The 20,176-nt window shown below is 40.1% G+C and overlaps 1 protein-coding gene across 2 annotated transcripts; it reads right to left on the bottom strand.

Moving 5' to 3' along the window:
• Window positions 1-5,643: 5,643 nt before the first annotated feature.
• Window positions 5,644-20,158, bottom strand: LOC111580877 (lissencephaly-1 homolog A-like). Of its 2 annotated transcripts, XM_023288792.3 has the most exons (12): window positions 20,000-20,150; window positions 18,258-18,342; window positions 13,411-13,696; window positions 12,000-12,084; window positions 11,833-11,907; window positions 11,284-11,490; window positions 9,865-10,033; window positions 9,231-9,333; window positions 8,778-9,006; window positions 7,382-7,483; window positions 7,140-7,296; window positions 5,644-6,971 (listed from the first exon to the last, which is right to left on the bottom strand). In XM_023288792.3, the coding sequence occupies exons 3-12, from the start codon at window positions 13,440-13,442 to the stop codon at window positions 6,898-6,900; spliced, it is 1,233 nt and encodes a 410-aa protein (XP_023144560.2). In that variant the 5' UTR covers window positions 13,443-13,696; window positions 18,258-18,342; window positions 20,000-20,150; the 3' UTR covers window positions 5,644-6,897. The 2 variants fall into 2 exon arrangements, with proteins under 2 accessions (XP_023144560.2, XP_023144559.2); XM_023288791.3 differs by lacking the exon at window positions 18,258-18,342 and having other exon boundaries at window positions 20,000-20,158.
• Between the last annotated feature and the right edge of the window lie 18 nt (window positions 20,159-20,176).

Raw genomic sequence — 20,176 nt, 5'->3', positions numbered from 1 at the left:
AGACAGGCTTTTCACTGAAGCTCTTAGAATAACAAGGATCTGAATGACTAAGAATCTACACAGGTCTACATGCTTTGTCTTCAGATTTTTTGTACATTATATTTGGTCTAATTTATACTAAAAGTTAATGAGGATCTATTTTATACCAGTGTACTGCCCTGTTCTGATCATATATCTGAGTGTTTTGTTCTGATTTTAACATTTAGGTGAAAGATAGACTATCCCATTTAACAAGAAACAATACCTTGAATGTTTTCACATGCATGAAAATATAAATTAACTGTAACATTTCCTTTGCCAGCAATAACTCACCTTATTAAGAAGCAGTCAAAAGTCAAAAATCAATTCACTAACTTTAAAAAACTCTGATTGTCCATGTTTTGTCCTAAAAGCTTCAGTAAAAAGCAAATGGACTTCTCTTTTTAGTTCTTAGAGATGTAATTTACACAATTATTCTCATCCATGGATGAGAATGATTACTCAAACTGAGAAAACGATTAGTTGTTTGGTCCATAAAAATGTCACAACATGGTGCTAAATGTCGATTTATGTTATCCAAACCCCAAGATGACATCCTCAGCTATCTTGTTTTGAATACAACCCCAAGATATTCAGTTTACAGTACCAGAGGGGTAAAGAAGCAAGAAAATACTCAAAATATTTAAAGAGGCTGAAACCAGAGAATTTAGACTGTTTTTAAATAATTTACTCAAACAGATCCATCAAGAGCCAAAAAGAGAAGTCCAGTTTCTTTTCACTGAAGATCTTAGGATTACCATGAGCTGGATGACTGAGAATCTACACAGATGTAAATGTAGTTACTTTACCATTATCCCTCTTTAATGCTGCATTTTATTTCCCTTTCCTTCTTGCCTGCTTATTGCATTTCATAACCGGATTTTTTTCAACTCATGGTCACCGTTTCTGACTGAAAAGAAATGCCACTGCACTGCAAAGATTTTCTTTGTGTTCCTTCCATGTGGTACAGCGGATTTATTCTCTTTCGCTTGATGTTGCGTCCTTTAAGCTGTGATTAATGCATAATATATAACGGGATGATGTGCAATATTTATGTGAGGTAACAGTGCAATGACTCCCTCAAGGGAAAAAATAAATCTTATTTCAGGGCTGTGATTAATGGTTTACGTTACATTAATGTGTCTGTCTATACGCTCTATATGGCTGCACGTATGGAGTGTATTCGTGGCTCCGTGGTAACAGTCTTTGATTGGACGCCGATCAGCCGTATATTTCCTCCACATCACAGGTTCTGACAGGCTCAGCCAATCATCAAGAGCGACTCACAAGTACATTGGCGCTGCCTCTGCCATGCCACGCGCCCAGCCTGCACATACAAACCTACTAACACCATTACTATCCACGGCTCAGCCACAGATGCCAGGTTTATGTGGGAAAAAAATAAGATAAGAAGCCAGTGCAACTGACTCTGTGTGTGTGAGGAGGTGGGAGTAATTTTGCAACAGGCTGAGGTATCATGACAGCATCAGAGTAAAAGAATGAGAGGGAGGGAGGGAGAGAGCTGCAGCACATGGTAAGCACATGAGCTGCATGAAAGAAGAACTCTATAGGGATGAATGCATATACAGAGAGAAAGGAGGAGGAGGAGGGGTGGCTTGGAGAGACGAGGAAGGTGGGAGGGATGCGAGGATGGGACGGGCTGACCCAGTTAGAAGTGCTGCATCACTAGTGGATCTACAGACCAGAGACAAAGGGGAAGTGATGCAACACAGGAGGCTTTAAATAGACATAAAGTGAGAGGTGTCTAAGACAGAAGGGGATAAAAATAAAGAATATCTTAATAGTTTGACTTTAAGGATTTGTTGCTTTCATGGTATGTAATAACATTTCTCACATACAAATCCAATCAAGTGTAATTAAAGCAATCGGAGTCGACCAAAGTTTTGTATATATCATTTGACAGGTGACAACAAAAGTATGTGCAAGACAGGTTGAAGACAGGTAAAGTCAATTCATGAAATAAATATGAAGTAATAAAAAAAAAACAAGGAAAACAGGAAAATAGCTTGTAAAATCAAACTCTAAAATAAAAATATATATAAAATACTACATTAAGATAACTAAGAGCAACCAAAAGCCACTGAAAACATGCATGTTTTGAGATTTTAATAATTTAAAAAAGAATTTACTATCCAAACCTATTTCCATAACAACAAACTTAATTTTAGTTCAAACTTTATTCATGACCCAAAGCCCAAACTTTGATTACCCTTCTAATTAATTCAAATTGATACTTAATGTCAAATATCAATGAAAACAACTACATGGTATCAATTAACCCTCCTGTTGTCTTCATTTACAGGGACCAAAAAAATATTGTTTCCTTGTCTGAAAAAAATCCCAAAATTCTGAAAAAAACTCCCCAAATTTCTGAAAATTTGCAAAACCTTCACGAAGAAAATTCCAATAATTCCTTAAAAGTTTCCCTTAAACGTTTTTTTTTTTTTTTTTAAATTGGCAAGAAAATTCCTGTAAATATTTTCAAAAATGAGTAAAAATCTTCAAAAAAAATCTTAAAAATATCTAAAGTGATTACATATATATCAGTAAAACTTCTAATATTTTCTGTAAGAACATTCACATAAAAATCAACCAAAATCCAGCGAAATTTGCTGGATTTTGGTTGATTTTTTTGTGAATGTTCTTAAGAGAAATTTTTAACATTTCCTTTTTCCCACCAAAAAATGTTCAAAGATTTCCCAAAAATGTTGAAAATGTGGACATCAGAAGTTTCACTGTGAAAATATATTTTTTCCCCCACATTTTCAAACTTTAAAATGGGTCAGTTTTGACCCGCTGGACAACATGAGGGTTAATAGTGGTCACATCTCGGATACCGTTTGCGAAGAAAATAACAGAATCACAAATCCATTTACAAACCTAGTCTGAGATCTGGAAGCAAGCAAACATTTCTAAACTTTTCTGCTTCTATTATTGTGCAGACACAATACAGACTAACTCCCATTTGACCTCTGTTGCCTCCTCTGAAAACCAATATGTTCAAGTTTATTATCTGTTCCATGACAGCCATGTGACCACTGCTCAACCGTACACAGTGCAGGCAAGCGGCAGTGTTTCTTCCTTATAGGGACATGGACGTCTCGTTGGATGACACCACTAGAGAGCGCCACATCCTGTAATATAGCTCCTCTAAAGCTGCCTCAAACCTCCCCGTGGTTCTCTCCAGGCCTTGCAGGGATTACAACGCTGGTCACGTAAACTATGGTCGGACTCATGTAAGCTATACTGAGATGACACACAAACCTATATATTATCACAAACCCTGCAGCTGTCTGCACCACAGCCTGCACTTGAAAGTATCTAACCGCATAACATCAGCAAAGTCAGTCTGCTGTATGAAACTGTTAAACCCTTTCTGAGATAATCGATACTGCAGCCTGTCAGATCCGTTGTATACACTGACCTTGAAACCTCTCAGCACTTCCTTATCACGCCAGCTTATTTGAATCAATGCTGGCTTATAATTCCCCGCAGCTCTTTTCACTTTCTCACTTTGCCATAAATCCCCATCAACAGTCTTCTCAGAGAAACCGAGAGAAACGGGTGACCTAGAAGCAATATAAATGAGAAAGTCAGCTTTCTTTTCTTCTTGTTTTGATGTCTTCAGCTTGCATGAGGGAGAAAGCGTGCACAAGGCATGAGAGAGGTGGTGGGCGGATGTAGGCCAATGTTTCTACTCCAGTGCCTCTGTAGAGAAACAGGAGTTTCAGACTGGGACAGGTTTTATTACCCGTTCATTAAGTCCCATGAAGCCACTTCTCACTTCTCTGTGCGTGTGTCTGATTCACCAATCCACCGCTCACACTGTCATTATCCTCAACTTTGTGCTGTAATCACTTTCGCTTTTGACATTTGCATGTGTCCTTGCACTTTTCTCCGCCACTCCCCGTTTCTCCACGTTCACGGGTCTGCAGGACAGAGCAAGGTGTGGTGGTTGCACTTGCCGTCCTGGCAACTGTTGCCAGGATACCACAGAGCTCAGAGAAAGAGTAATTGCTGTGTGGGTGAGTGAGCAGGTGTGTGTGAGCGCAGAAGTAGGCTGGGGTACCGTACATAATTGATAAGGGGGCCTGATCTGTCCCTGCTGCCTCCTGATGGCTTCGCCTCTCCCGTCTGCTCGCAGTGCAACTAACTGGGCTGTACCTGAGGAGTAGACGTCAGGAGTTATTAGACTATCCTTTAAACTCAACACTAAAGCTCATTTCACCACATCCTCCTCATCTCACCTTTCATTAAAATAACTACCAGGGACTTCTGTGTTTCTCCTTCCTCCTTCATTTGCACCAGTAACAGCAACTGCTTTCAGTATATGACCCCTACCCTGATGGAAGTTGCCAACTGATGCAGAGCCCAGAAGGCAGCACCAAACCAACATCCGTGCAGCTGAGCCTGACAGTTATACATAAATAATACTTGCTGTCTAGAGCAGTAGTTTTTTAGTTTTTTTCTACTGACCCATTTCTTTCTAAAGGCTTTAGTGTGATGATCCAAAGTTAGAAGATCCATGCTTGAAAGTGTAAGCTAACCCTTCATTTTGTGATTTACAGCCTCTTACTAGTCTCCAAATTATGCATTTCTGATTAAGCCATATGGTACAGTACTTTCCTAATGCCCAAATGTAGTGTGAAAGTTGGGGTAGGCAGAGATTTTCTGGCATCAGTGGGCAAAAATTCCATATTAACTTTACAGCATATTGTGATTCAAGAGGTCTGAGGGGAAACCAGACTTGTGCACTTCCTCCTGGCTGTTTTTAGGCTTTAGAAAATGTAGCCCATGCTGGGAAACTTTGGCCAATCACAGGTTGTTTCAGAGAGAAGTAACTGTTCCTTTTGTGATGGAGAAAAGCCTGATTCAGTGGCAGAAAAGTGTGTGGGAAAAATTGCTATTTCACCACTGACAACAAATGCCTAGCCTGAAAAGCAACCCAAAAAGAAAAAAACGACACTTATCAAGAAGAGGGTTGGAAAATAAGTGCAGTAAAATGGGTGTCAAGATTGGCAACAAGTGTACTCATAGAACCGAAGGCATGTTCAGTAAGTACTATATTCCTGGCCTGAGGTTCTTTCCCTGGATAGGAAGGTTGCAGTCGTCACTTTCTCCTATCTAAATGTGTTGTAGTGATTGGTGAGGCTGTCGATAATATTTACCATTAAAGCTGGGCAATGAGTAGCTATGTTGAATATGTTAACAGTTTTAGCCTTCTGCTAACTGTAGCCAAAGATTCACAGTTAAAGCTGCTGCTAATTCAATTTCATGTTTAGCTTAGCTGTGTATGTCTATGCTCAGATTTAACTTTCAGTGTCTTGCATGCCAAATTGGTTGCAACAAAGGTGAATGAAAAGTCCATACGTACCAAGATACCAAACTATACCAAGGCAGCAGCATAATTACAACATGCATTTCAAAAGAGTTGTCGCTCCTTTACTTTGACATGCAAACGTCTTCAAATTAAAAGTATTCAGAGAAAGACAGCATTATTACGTATTTCACCTCACTATGAAACTCTGAAGCTGTACAGCCTGTCCGACTCCCTGAAGTTTTCCTTCATCTCCTTTCCTCAAAGAAAGAACACAAATAGATAAGTTATATTTACAGAATTTTATTTCATTATGTTGCAAACAATGACATCCAGATATATTGATACACAACTTTTACTGTGCGTGTATGTGCATTTGTGAGTGTATGTGTATGTGTGTGTAAAGAGAGCAGTGAGACCACAGAAAGCAGAATGAAAATCCCGTGTGAGGGAGCCCTCGATGGGTTAACAAGGCAGAGATAGCGAGCAAGAGGGCACTGGGCGATTCTCTGGGGCGACATACACACACAAACCTCATAAAAGGTGAGCCGACTTTTTCCTCTGTAAAACACACTTTTGCTATGATGTGTGTGCCTGTGTTCTCAGCAGCTTATGGATCATTAAGGTCCTGTGAGTGTCTACTAGAAAGCAAGTTTGTTAAAAGAGATGGAAGTAGTATGAATGAACACAGTGGGTGAGAAGCTCTTCCTCCTCTCTCTCCTCTGACCATCAGAGCAGAGACGGTGGAGAGATTCTCCTGTCATAATATACAAACACACACACACACACACTCACACGACGTGTATACACACATGTACACGTGCACTCACTCACAAAACCTCGTGTGATTCGACTATGGAGCTGCACCATTTCATTTTTTTCTTCGGCTTCTTATCATTTTCTCCTGGACAGCTTCCACTTTTTCCTCATTCTTTTATACTTACTTTCCTCACACCTTCTCTATCACCAGCCACACAGTGACAGACCACAACAATGGAGGCATGGAGTAAAACAAAACTAAACAAAACCTAAACCCCTTCAATAAAAGGGGTGCCATTGGTTTTCGTGCACTGTCAGTTCACCAGAATCCGCCTGTGCCAGCACACAAAGATATTTACCCTTTGACCCCACGGGAAGTCATGACAACAGTATGCAAATTTGCAAATTTAACAGTATAGAATTTTTTTGTTGGATTCACCATGCAAGGATACTTCTTATCTTTTTGAGTGTGTTTATGTGTCAGAGATTGCGTGACATTTATTAAGCGTACCCTACATCCAGAATAATTTACACAAAAGGACAATAGTCATCTTAATAGGGCTGGACCAATGTAGGGGAGGAGGGAAGGAGAGGGGAGCCAGGAAAGGGAGACAGGGAGGAGGTAAAGCGTCTTGGTCAACTATGGTTTGGAGTGCAAGAGGTGAGGGACTGAGCTGGGTGTCAGAACAGAGGGAAGAAGGTACAGGGGAAGGTTGGAAGGGGCTTTAGGAGTTAGGGAGGGTAGGCAGGGGACCAGGACAGGGCAAAAGATGGAGGCAGTCTCAGCGGCACTCCCAGACTTTGACTGTCTGATCGACACTGCCTGTCACCACGTAGGGAGCAGTCTTGTGGAAATCTGCAACAGAAGGAAGCATTTGTTTAGGTGGACGCAGCTAGTTCACAAGGTTAAAATATGTTTCATCTGAAACATAAAGCAAACATTTCCTTTCTGTATTTATCCAGGTTCATCTAATGTTGGACCACTGAGAGGCAGGAGATGCAAAATTAAGTAACTGTGTCTCACCCAGAGAGGTAACAAAGTGTTCATGGGCACTCAAGGTCTTCATGCAGCGTTTGTTCTTGTAGTCCCAGATCCTAATGGTTTTGTCATCAGCACAGCTCACTATGAATCTTCCTCCAGGATGAACCAATACCCCACGCACCCAGTTGTCATGTCCCACCTATAGACACAAATCTGATTACCCACCACACCCCTCACTTACAAGCAGTAAGATAGTCATATTAACCATCACTTATCCTACTCACCAGAGTCATAAGGCAGATCCCAATGCTGACGTCCCACATCTTAATTGTTTTATCTCTGGAGCCAGAGAGAAGGAAGGGGCCAGGCTTTCCACTCTTCTTACTCTGAAGAACAGAGACACAGGGAGGACATGAGAAACAGCGTTTGGTTACATGAAAGACAGCAATAGGTCACTTTCATTTGCTAGAATTAGGGGTAAGTGTAAAATAGCGTGAACATTTACAGAAGAGGGATGTAATTGGCTCTTTCAGCCTTTCCATTTCCATCGTGGTGCATCATCTGATAGTATCAACCCCAACGTTAACTCGTTAACTAACATATAGTTGTTACTGGAGGTAAGACCATGTAGGAAATACAATAGTTGGGGGTTTGTTTTAGCCTAAATGGTAAATTTTGGGGGAAGACTGTTTCTTGACATGCAAAAGGGTCCCAAAAAAAAAAAAACACTTGCTACTCTCTTCAAGTTTAACCAACAAGCGTGGAGTACCTGCCCAGAGTTGCTACTTCTGAGCAGCCCTACTTCACGGCAGTTTCTTCTCCCCTGAAAACTACTGTCAACTAGGTTCTAGAGGGGGGATCTTGCGGTCCAAAAATGCATAGAACTTTAGGCCACCCTACAACCCCAAAAAGTTCTTGCAGAGAAAAATGTTCTAATGCAGTTATATCATGAAAAATGTACCTTCTTAGATATGAGGCTGCAATTTTCAACAACGCTAGTAGCGCGTCTGTAGATACGACAGTTTTGGTTTGTGGGTCGCTCTGAATGAACTCCCTGACATTTTAACTGAATATTTACAAAACTGAAATTCCAATCAGTCCAAGATGTACTTTGTATTTACTGCTAATTAGCTAATGTTAGCATACCAACATGCTAAACTGAGAATGTAAAGAATATTAGTATCATCATTTGCAATATGTTAACATGTTGATATTACCACTTAGCTCAGCACTCTGCTAGAACTAAGCATCGAGACCTCACAGAGAAGTTAGCACTTCTGCTGACTGAGCTACAAACATAGATGCAGACATGTCAATGTCATGTTTTTAAACAGAGCACCAGATACAGATAATATTAATGTCACAAGCTTTTTCACACATGTCCACCTGTTTGTGACAAATAACCTGTAAAAGATGCTTTTACTGAACTTTATGATGTTCTGCTTTAATTACTGGAAAGGAAACGTGATGTGCAAACCCGATTAGCTAATTTTTCAACACCTCAGGGAACTAAGACACCAACACACTTTTTAAATAAAAGTGTTTCTAATGAGGCAGCTAATAATTCTGAGAACATGATCTGTTTCTTCTATAAACAATTGTGGGAAACCCTGTAGCTGAACCCCACATGAATAAACATCCTCTAGAGGTAAATGTCAGATGCTGCAGCAGCGTAATTACCTCTGAGCCTGTAGCTTCCAGGATGGTGGGGTGAGCACTGTCGGGAGCCCAGGCGATACACTCTACCACATGTTCATGTTCCCGCAACTCAGCTTTGCACTCCTTCGAGGCGACCACCCAGACACGCACCGTCTGATCGTTAGAGCAGCTAGCGATCAATGAGCCATCCTGATTGGGACGCACCATCCTCACCCACTCCCTATGGCCTGTAAATGTCTTCACACAGTACCTGCCGATTGAAATATGAGTTACCTTTCTAAATAGCAGATCATTTATGTGAAAATTAATTGTAAGTACTGCATTTCTATCAGAGATAATGTTAAGATCACTACAACAAATAATGAGAATGGAATGTGGAAAACAAAACGCATGCCAAGTGTAAAACTACATCAGTGTAAATCTCAATAAGCGCCTGAGATGACCACAGTAAAGATGAGGCTCCTCCTCACTTACCCAGTAGCCACCTCCCACATCTTCATGGTCTTGTCTCTGGAGGCAGACACTATGTGGTCACCATTTGGCATAATGGCGACAGACGACACATTGTGATCATGGCCTAGATGACAGAGTCAAGAGTTTAGTTGTGTAACCGGTCTGAAATCATGTCAACAGTTTAAACACCACACCAGATGTGTCCAAAGTAAGTGTCCAAGAACATTTAAGAGCTCTACAATAAGACATAGCCTTCAATAACAAAAGAATTTTGAGTTTGTTTTCTAAAAAGAAACAGGAAGTAACCTGAGTGAAAGTGCAAGTCGGAATCAGAATCAGTTATGCACATGGTGTTGTTGGGATCATTTCTAGTGAAACAGATCTCCTCAAAATCTAATTGGATCTCTCACAGCTGCACAATAAAGACCAAGTTTTGTGTATAACCATCATGTACTCTAAACAAAGATTACCATTGGTGATGTACAGCCACAATATTTCCAAACCTGTTTACGGTATTTGCTGTGCCCGTTTTCAGAATACTATAGTATTTCTAAATTAGACTGTATATAGCAAACACTGCTTGTATATTAGATTTACTGCTCCTGGAAGTGCCCCATTACTGTAACCATTGTCATTACCGTAAATATTTCCTTACCATGCATTGTTCGGATACACTCAAACCCCTGAAAATCCCAAAGTTTGATGCTCATGTCAGCTGAACATGAAGCCAGCAGCTTTCCCGTCTGGTCAAAGGAGATGTCCTGCACAGAGTCTGTGTGGCCTTTGAGGGTTCGCTCAAAGTCTCCTGCTTCATAGTCCCACACCTGAAATCACACAGACAACTGTCAACAAAGCACTGTACATAAAACCCCATTTAAATAAGAAATGGATGAAACTGGTAAAATTTAAGTCTTGTCAACTAACAAAAAGGTACATATTCATCATATCGTAATTTTGTGACAGACTAAACTAGCTTGATGAGGTGCAGGTTGCACAGTGAGTTTTGACACTATTCGAACATAAATACTGAAATTTGACCAGTTTGTAGGAAAAAGTCTTTAAACACAAAACAAAACAATTAAATTCAAACACGTAAAAATCAAACAATATGCCGACCCAGCTTAATTGTTTAATCAATAAAAAGGCTGAAAGCAGAAGAAGAGGGGCTTGAAAGAGATACAGATTTGCATATCCCAAGGTACTGCACTCTGGGAGTGTTGCCTCTGACAACACAAGCATCAGCCCATCTCCACATAGATGAGCAGTGACAAAGCAGAAAAAAGAAAGAGTTAGGAGGCAAGGGAAGCAGCGAGGGAGGAGGAGGATAAAGGGAGGAGGCGGAGGGGGGGAAAGTGTGTTGAAGCAGAAGGATAAAAAGAGAGAGCAGCCTCAGATCCGCAGTACAGCTTTGATCTAAAGGGTCAGAGCTGCAGAGGATATGTTGTGATGTGCTGCAACACTCAATGATTTTGCTTATAAATGCTGCTGCACGCAGCCATCACTGTGCTTTAATATTCCTGCTTGACACGTTTTCTAAGCAGTACACATTTCAGAAAAGACAGTTCAGAGATATTACACTATGATAACATAAAGAAAGAAAGGTATTGGCATCCTTTATAGTGCATGTGACACCTTGTGATGTATAAATGAATGCATAATTTATCAGTGTAATAATGCTGATAATTCTTGACACTGATATGCTGTAAACGAGCATTCTACCCAGTGTACTGTCATACACTAACATAGCTTTCAGTTGTATAGCAGGTACACCAAGTTAAATGTAATGTAATCTCATATAGAAACCCTAGAATAACTGTGTTTGTTTATTCTGCGTTGGTAAGGTATTGATTTTACTCCTCTCCTTTTGGAGGCTGTAGTGGTGTAGATCCTATTGCATTAGACCGAATGGTTGTTCTAATATTTTTGTCTTCTATTGTTTCAGGATTAACTGAATATGATTAGTTCAATGCAGTTAGGATTGTTGAGCAGCTCCTTACTGATATATTGTAGCCAGCTGTACCTAATAAACTGGCAGCACAGTATGTAAACCCTGTCTGGAAACAAAGGCACCCACCTTGATGGTGGCATCCTCAGAAGCTGTAACCATGACAGAAAACACAGGGTGGAATATGACACGCGTGACTGGAGCACGGTGCCCACTCAGGGCATATCTCTCTGGGGGACGGGGGATCCACTCCTTGGGGTCTCTCTTCTGACCCACAGGTCCTCCATGCGTCATCTCCTCTTTTGCCTCATTCAATTTTGATTCCAACTCCATCACCTGAAGTGAAGCAGCATGTCAAGGACAAGAGGAATGACAGGTTTAGAAACTGTCCCCATCAGATTAAAAATACTAATTTAATGGGGTGATTCAGACAGGTAAGAGTTTTATATTATCCTGCTGCCCACCTGTTAGATTAGATTTCAAAGAGATCCAATGAAATAGCCTTGTTTTTGTATTTACATTCTTAGCATTACTTATTGCCAGTGGCGATAAGTAATGACCGTTCCACTGCGTGCCCACAAGACTATTCTGCCACAGACATGTGTAAAGTACAGCATATATCAAGCATCTTAGACAAGATTAAAATATGCTCTCAGCAACCAAACAAGCATTCCTTACCTTTTTCTGTAATCTGATAACTGAGGTCCACTTCTTTTCCAATAGCCCTGCATACTTCTTATCTACCTCTTCATTCTGTAAACAAAGACACAGACATTGAGAAATGGGTCCACTTTTCTCTTTGTGAAAATGTACATTGAGTATTTTGTGCATCTGCCTCTCCTTACCATATCTAACTCTGCTTCTTTCTTGAAAGTGGAATAGGCTTCCTCGTATCCATTGGAACGAAGATAGTCAGCTATAGCCCGGTTTCTGTCAAGGAGAAAAAAAAAATGGATATTTGAAAAGTTTCAAGTCTTAGATTAGGTCCTCACCAATGTGAACATATGCAAACTGCCAATCGTTAGTGACCAATACGGATGCAATTTCATTTGATTATACCATAAATGAATAGAATGAAAAGTCAAAGTGACGTCAATTTATTAAATTTTAGCTCCACCTTAACAGAAGTGCGAAGTTCCTCCTTAAAAGAGTGGAGACCACACCCCGTCTCACAGATGGAAGCAATAGGATTCAAGTTTCACAGTTCCACCTTAAATGTCAGTCCATTTGAGCAGGTGCCAAAGGAAATTACAACCCTTCATTGAGGAAAACAAAACGTACGGACCGAATCGCTGGGAAACTGTGTTTTGTGCTGCTATGGAAACCAGAGACTGGCCACAAAGAGAGGACTGAACACTTAGCGAAGACGACGCAGAAAGAGGGCAACCCACAAGCACATGGATACACAACCTAAAACACACATACAGACTCACACACAGACGTACGAAGGCACACAGTTATATAAATGAGTGGAACAGCTCTTTTAAGAGATGAAGGGTGAATATTTCATGAGTAACTGTGCTAAATTTAGGGTGCAGCTTCAGGGCTTCTTTGAATGACTGATAATTGTAACCCTGATTCAACTGTCTGTTAGAGACTTTAAAAATCAGGCCATCTAGGCAGCAGGATTTCCACAGATTTACCCAAATTAAACTCCTCAGAACATAAACAGTCCAGATTGTCTTGACTGTCAAGGGTCACCCCCCATAGGATATAATTAAACATCTATGCTTTTGTGCTGTCTGGTCTGGCATGTACTGAACTGGGGGGAATACCATATGATCACCCAGGCAGTTACCACTGCACAAAGCTGCTCACATTAACCAGCCATCACTTGGTTAAGTTCCTCCTCCTCACCCATCCCCCTCGCTTCTTTGGTCCTGTCATGTGGGGTATGAAATATTCACTAAGTAGCTATCAAGTGAAGCACCTTGAAGCTCCCATCTCTTCACATTTCATCACTGATTACACATTCTTGTAAAGAAATGCACTGTCTCACAACATCTGCATTAACATCTTCTGGATGACTTATCCCAAACAGCGGAACATATTCTAGAGCGGTCTATCAGGATGGGGACAACATGTGGTGTACATCAGTGCTTGCGGCTAAACTTCGAGTTGCTGAAAAGCCCTGCTTGTATGCACACTTTTAATGCAAGCACTTCTCTTCACAAACATTACATGTGTGGTGGTATACATGTTTGTTCTTGTCTGTATGCGTGATGAGCGGGCATTCCCACATATTTAGGCACTCACAGTTCATCTCTTTGTCTTTGTGACAGCACCATGGCGGCTGCTGTTCTCTCCCTCTTGGGGAGGTGAGGATGAGGTGATGCGGGGGTAGTCTGGCTGGGATGTGTATGGTGCAGAGGTGTGTGATCCCACGGTGATGCTTTTCCTTCAAAGGCTCAGAGGTGGCAAAAAGAGTGCCACGCAGAGAGAGGTGATCTGTAGATACTGCTGTTAGCCAACTGTCAGGACGAAGCTCAACAAGTATTCACAATGGCCGAGACTGCACTCACTGATCAGAGGTGCCCATCACCTGATGAAGAAAGGAGAATGGAGAAAGAAGAGGGTTTAAACAAGATGAAAAATGACACAGCTGATTGCTAGAAAAAACACCATTAATTCTGGACCTAAATGTCTGCTAGTGTACTCTTTTCATTAAATGTAACTGACAAAAAAATACAGAAATGAAAGTGCAGGTTCAGTTTTAATTAGGTTTGAACTAAGCAAAGAGGAAAGAACAACAACATGCTGGGAAATAAAATGAAAAATAACATCATAGGGCTCTTTAATAAGCCTCCAGTTTATTTATATACCTATGCATGCCTCTTCAGACCCTTCACAGACATAACCACATTAAATCAATTTCCATACATACTGAAAAAATATATATGTATTTACAACCACACCAGCAATTCTCTACATTTTGTACACTTGAGCTAAACCTTTGGATGTTGCATAACCAAAGGACCATTTTTAAACAGTAGGAGCTGATTCTGCTGATCTTACCTGTATGACTTTGTACCATTCATCTTATCAAATATGTAACGCTCAGCAGACCAGAGCGAGGCTAGATTTCACAGTTTTTTTCTGAATTTCAGGACAATGCAGTTATCACTAGAGTGGCACAGATCAGCAGCACATGCTGAAAAATCAAAACATACCATCCAGTGATTGTGAAGCTAATAAGAGTATTCACTTCCTGAGCTTCAACATTGCTGGCACCTGGGGCCACAATAGCACTAAGCTGCTTAGCGGCTAGACCAGACAACCTAGACTCTGTCTGTCTGTGTGTGTGTGTGCGTGCGTGCGTGCGTGTGTGTGTTTCTAAGTGATACAGACCACAAGTCCTCCATACAGCTGACACTGCAATGTAAAGAAGGGACTGGACGGTGGCTAACAGGATTAACCCCAGACATGGAGAGAGGACCTTAACAGCAAGCTGCCCTTGACTGTATCACTGTCTGGCACATTGTTCTTTCCCATTTCACCGAGCAGACTGCTTCAAAAAACATAAAATACTGAATAATGCCTCATTGGAAACATGTCATAAAAATTTCTTGTACATATTTCTACAATACAGCTGACCATAACTTTGCAGTAGAAGCATAGCAGCCACAGCAGACAATATAAACATAACAGGGATGCATTTGAAGTGTGGGAATACTCCTCTTTAATGCAAACATAATGAGTGACTGAGACGTCAGGGCCGAGTAAGTGATTTTAGCTGAGCTGAAGTCTCAGCGTGGTTCAAAAATAGCCATTTGACCAAACAGAACAACCTCCAAACTATTACGTAACCAAGACAATCTCTGGAGCTTGTGCACCTGACTGAGACTCCTGAACTATACCAACACTGCATTAGCAGGAAATGTTATAAGGGAACATATAGATAAAAGGTTGTCCAAAGTAAACAAGTAACAGTATGAAACCTGACTTCAAAAAGTATTTTCCAAGTCTTGCAAGGGCCCTTGAGTTACACTAAAAGACAAATAGTTAATTATCAAGGCTTTGTACTGGACAGAGGTAACATGGTCAGAGTCATAAATTAAGAAAAAGGGTTCAAGGTCCTGTCTGTGAATCAGGCTTATCAAAAGGAAATATTAGGAGGGGATCTGTAAACCACCTCTATAATCATCTGACCAAGCATTCCTTTTCTCCCAAATCCAACGACTGCTTTGCAAAAGTAACTATTCATGTCTGAAGACCATTCGTAGTCAGTTCCTAGAAAGAAAAAAAAACATGTTGTTGCGTAGGATTTCAAAATAAACAACATAAGGTCAATGTTTCCCTATGAAGTCACAAGCCTGAGCTCTGTCTTTCAAGAAGGTGCCCTTTGAAAACATCACGGATTAGGTGGTCAGGACTTCAGCCTTGAAAGACAGAAGCTGAACCTAAGACTGCACAGTTCATCAAATATTAACCATGATCGTGATTTTGGCCCACCACAATTAAATTAACATGAACAACTGCAATATTGGCATTTTAAATGGATTCTCTATTCATTGAAAATGACCTCCGCCAATAGTAAACAGCCCATGTATATAAACTCACTTGGTTTCAACTTGGGTAAATCTTACATCACAACACCTTATTTCACTCTTTTCAAGATAACTGTTTGGTCACACATCTGTCTGAGCTGCTGTGCTGCAGTAACCAAGCTAGGAGACGATGCTTTTCTGTCCACAACCACCTAGCTAGAGCCTGGTGTTACCTGCATGCGAGGAGTTCAAAGACCATTGGAAATTTAGTATCCATCACTAAATGCACGTTCAGCAAGTGCTGTGCTTTGGGTACAATTTCATTTATATTTTGCCTCGAGGAGATGCACCAAATTCAAGTGAAGAAGTCTTATTTTGATGCTAATACTTAAATGCAAAAGAAATGTAGCATCATATGGAAGCAAAAACAATGTTCCATTTTTTAAAAATAAAGTGCCAAAAAAGAAAGATTTTATTGCTAAAATGAATGAATAAACATGATAAATAATTGTCATGCCAATATTGATCAAAATCATTGTGATTATTATTTTTGCCAAAATCATGTAGTACTAAATCAACCTTAGATTAGCTCTGAAAACAGTTAACTGGCAGAACAGTAACAAAATACCTGTTTAGTTTATTTATGAAGCAAACGTGAGGATTTGTGATTTATTACATTTATAGCTTTTGTAGTCAATGTAAATACAATATATTTTTGGCTGTAACTCAAACAAGACATCACCTTGGACAACTTTCACTTCGCAATTATATGAACAAAGCCTAAAAAGAATATTTGTAATTGAAGCCTTAGCTTAGATACAAAAAGTTAATTGAACCATAAATTGTCAGATAAGGAAAACAATATGGCAGCTGCTTTAGTAAGACAGTTGGTGTAACAAATAACAATCCAGTGCTCAAAGATCCACTTCACTAATTAATAATTAGCCTGAAGTAGCATTCATGGATTCCTAAATCAATAACATTCTGCAGTTTTGAGTTCTCTCTAGACTGTCTATATGCAGTGCAGCAGAAGTTAGTTTCATAGATGAGACTTATTCAGTGTTCATTCGAAGACACATTTTAAATAGTCTGATGACTGCCCACAAGTTCAAAGCTATGGAAAAGATCCAGCAATTAAAGATCCAGGCCAGTTGCAGGCAGCAGATGACTATGAAAAACTTGAAAAACTACACTTCAATGAACCATTTCAAGGCAAACCATGGAATAATGAAATGTGATGACTAAGTCACGGTTCTGGGAAGGTAATGATGTGTCTAGTTCTAGTTAAAAGACACCAAAAATATAAAGCCAATGATGCTCAGTGGAGCGACAAAATCAAGTCTCAGAATTTGACTTTCTGCGGATTCACGTTGTGATATGATTGTTTCATCTCATCTTCTTTCCATTGCATGAAAATCAATTTCTTTATTCAATGTGATTTTTGATACAGGTTTCAATCAATGATCCCTGGATCTAAGCATACAAAACACTTTGTCCAACTTTTTATTTTTTAAATGTAAGCAATAATAATGATTTATAGATGGACAAGCAATCTTATCATAATATTGACTAGCTACAGGCATGTAGAGGTTACTGAGAAAATAGGCAGCACAATGACCACATTTAATTTGGCTGCCAGTGAAGAAGAATGGCACGTTACTCAAAGACAGATCAGCCTCCCATCTCTCTGCAACCACTCTTAAACACAACCATAACAAGTTTGTGTCTCCCCTGTTCTTTTAAGAACAACAAAATGTTACTGTGCTATATTCTCTTGGTTTGAACTATGAAATGTAACAATGTGAACGGATGACTTGATTAATCACCCATTATGCTACAATATCAGACTGTGTCATCATTAATGGCTCATCTTGTCTTTCTGACTCAGAGTCATGCTCAGTTCAACAAGCAACATGTACAGGTGTGGCACAGACTTGATCTTACTCTCAAAATGAAACCCATATAAATCCATCATTCTCTAAAATTATGTAGAAATGTATTTGCAAATGTGTTGGTGTGCTCATTATACAACACGAAAACAATATTAGTGCAGGCTCAACCAGGCTCTCCCCATGGATTTTTGATCATGATGATGGACTATGAAAATTTGCTTTTGAAGTTTCATATCACGCTATACACAATATCTTTGGGTGCTTTGACTGCGCAAGTGGTCACTTTAGGCTATGTCAATATAAAATGCATACTAAACCCACAAAAACTAATAATTACTTTCAGTCTCAAGTCACCTTTAAGTCTGTAAAATGTTCATTCAAGTCTCCAAGAACCCGAGGCAATGTCTTCGAATTTATTTTTTTTTTACTTCATGAGCAGTACAAACCCCTAACATATTTTTTTAAAAAATGGATTAATCAACATATTTCACTGTAAGCTTGTGTCATTTCACTTTACATGTTTGAAGATCAATAGTTTGAGCTGTTGGGTGGAACTACCATTTTTACATCATGATGACAGGTAGAGCCTCAGGTTAGACATGTCCTGACTCACTTGTATGAATAGATCATCAAGGCAAAACAACATCACTGAATTAGGAAAGTGATAATCACTGTAATCCAAACAAACCAACAGGACAATGAAGCTTTCAAAATCATTACATACCAAGCTTTCAGTCACTGTGCTTTGTTTGTGTCAAGCTGCAGAGCAATGCCCCTCCTTATGGGTGACCTTCAGGCCAAACAAGTCCCTGCTGGCAGAAGTAAACCACTAGGCAATGTTTGCATACAAATCAAACATCATGACAAACCAGATTCTTTTACTTTACTGGTAGTCTACAATATTTTGTAACATTATCCTGATCAATGACATCTTGGAAGACATAAATTTGTGACATGAATTCTAAAATTCAGTTTGAAAGTTACTCAGACTTTATATAAATCATTCTTCAAGTGTTATCAGTGAAACCTTCAAGATTTAAAAGTGACACAATATGAAACACATCTGTCACAGAATCTCAACACACATAAACAATACATCTTCCCCTTAATTTTTCAGTGTTGTACTTTAGTAAGTACAGTTGTTTTCAAACATAGGATAAACAAAAAAGCAGGAAGATGTAAAACCAAAACAGAATTCTGAAGAATTGAATGCACTGTCAAACAACACCAACTTCCTGCATTTGAAAACTTGTGAATGAAAACCACCTAGATGCTGGAGTACTTAAAAAATTGAAAATATGAAATATCTCTACACCCCGAAAGGTTGGCTGCCAATTTTTCAGACATGGGCCTTCACATTTACTGGTGTGCAATATTGGCTGCTTGACGATTACTAGGCGGCTAATTAGTAAAATTCTGTTCTTACGACAGTTTTATGCACCTCAAGTGAAATCTGCACACCCTTCTTCATGATCAGTATTTCGCAGAGATCCTTAGTCTCCACCCTGATTGCAAATCATCGAACCTGAATTGCAGTATGCATGAAAACAATGCAGTTAGCGTTATTTTTTAGAGTTCACATATCTGAGTTCAAAATGTGGCTCGGGTGACGTCTATCTAAGCTTCTATGGCCACAAGGGCAAAGTTGCAGCAATGGCTCAGCAACGCCCTTTCCAGCTAACGTTAGCTTAGCAAGATAACGTTAACTGGAGCTGTCAGTTCGAGCCCATTTGATTTATACCATCACACAGTCGCTATATCAAAACACACAAGGGCGTTGGTCTACTCCAACAAGCAGCTAAATAACATAGCCCCTTGCTGAAAATAAAATGGCAATTACCTGTTAAATGCGAACGGGATAGGTAGCCCAAGTTTTATTGACGCTGTGGGGATGTTCCCAGTACAAGACAACACTGGATGACTGTTGCAATACAACCTTATTCACAGAAATTATAAAGTGTCCACGCCAACTAAGGCCAACGATTCAAATTTAAAATTCAATTTGTGTATTTTCTAGCAACATCAGAACACTTGCACCCGGCTGTGAAAAATATGGCAGCAGACAGACAGCACTTAGCTTAGCCGGCTAACATACCACGTTAGCTCATCCCCACTGAACTTCCATAAATAGGCGTAGCTAACGTTAGCCAAATGTCCTGCTAGGCTTCACAACAAGTGCCCCCGTACACGTCCTGCACTGGCCGAGAAACGCAGAAACGGCTTAAAAATCACAATCACGTTCACTTCACTTGAATAATGTCCCCGTGAGATTACAATAACGTCCGGTGTCTAAGTCGGTGCTCTTGTGAATGCCAACTTTGTCACTTAGCTTAGCTTTCGGCCTCTCCGCCATTTTGAGATCGGGACGGGAAAGCGCAGACACTGCAGGCAATTCGTCGTCAAAATAACAAGTCTTTCTAAGTGTCAAAACATAAACATAGACGCACGTCTGAACTACTAACTTACCGCTTGACAAATAGCGATTCTCATATCCCTTTGAGTGGTCTAAGTATGCGACGGAAAAGCCTGGTTTTGATGTGGTGTGACTTTTCACATCACCCGGCACGGACGGTCAGATTTTTCTCCTCTTGGTACCACCGCATCGCCCGGCCCAGCTAACGGTCGCGATTGGATATCGGCAGC

This window comes from Amphiprion ocellaris, chromosome 14, assembly GCF_022539595.1.
Source record: "Amphiprion ocellaris isolate individual 3 ecotype Okinawa chromosome 14, ASM2253959v1, whole genome shotgun sequence".
Classification (NCBI taxonomy): domain Eukaryota; kingdom Metazoa; phylum Chordata; class Actinopteri; family Pomacentridae; genus Amphiprion; species Amphiprion ocellaris.
The sequence above is the reverse complement of the archived record's forward strand: the minus strand, read 5'-3'. Positions and strand labels throughout refer to the sequence as shown.

What these genes read in the sequence shown, in the direction of transcription:
- LOC111580877 (XM_023288791.3), bottom strand. Translation starts at nt 13,442, where the DNA reads ATGGTGCTGTCACAAAGACAAAGAGATGAACT. An exon ending in GGATCTGCCTTATGACTCTG is followed by an intron (nt 7,297 to 7,381) that starts GTGAGTAGGATA and finishes TTGTGTCTATAG; the next exon opens with GTGGGACATGACAACTGGGT. An exon ending in ACACTTTGTTACCTCTCTGG is followed by an intron (nt 6,972 to 7,139) that starts GTGAGACACAGT and finishes CTTCTGTTGCAG; the next exon opens with ATTTCCACAAGACTGCTCCC.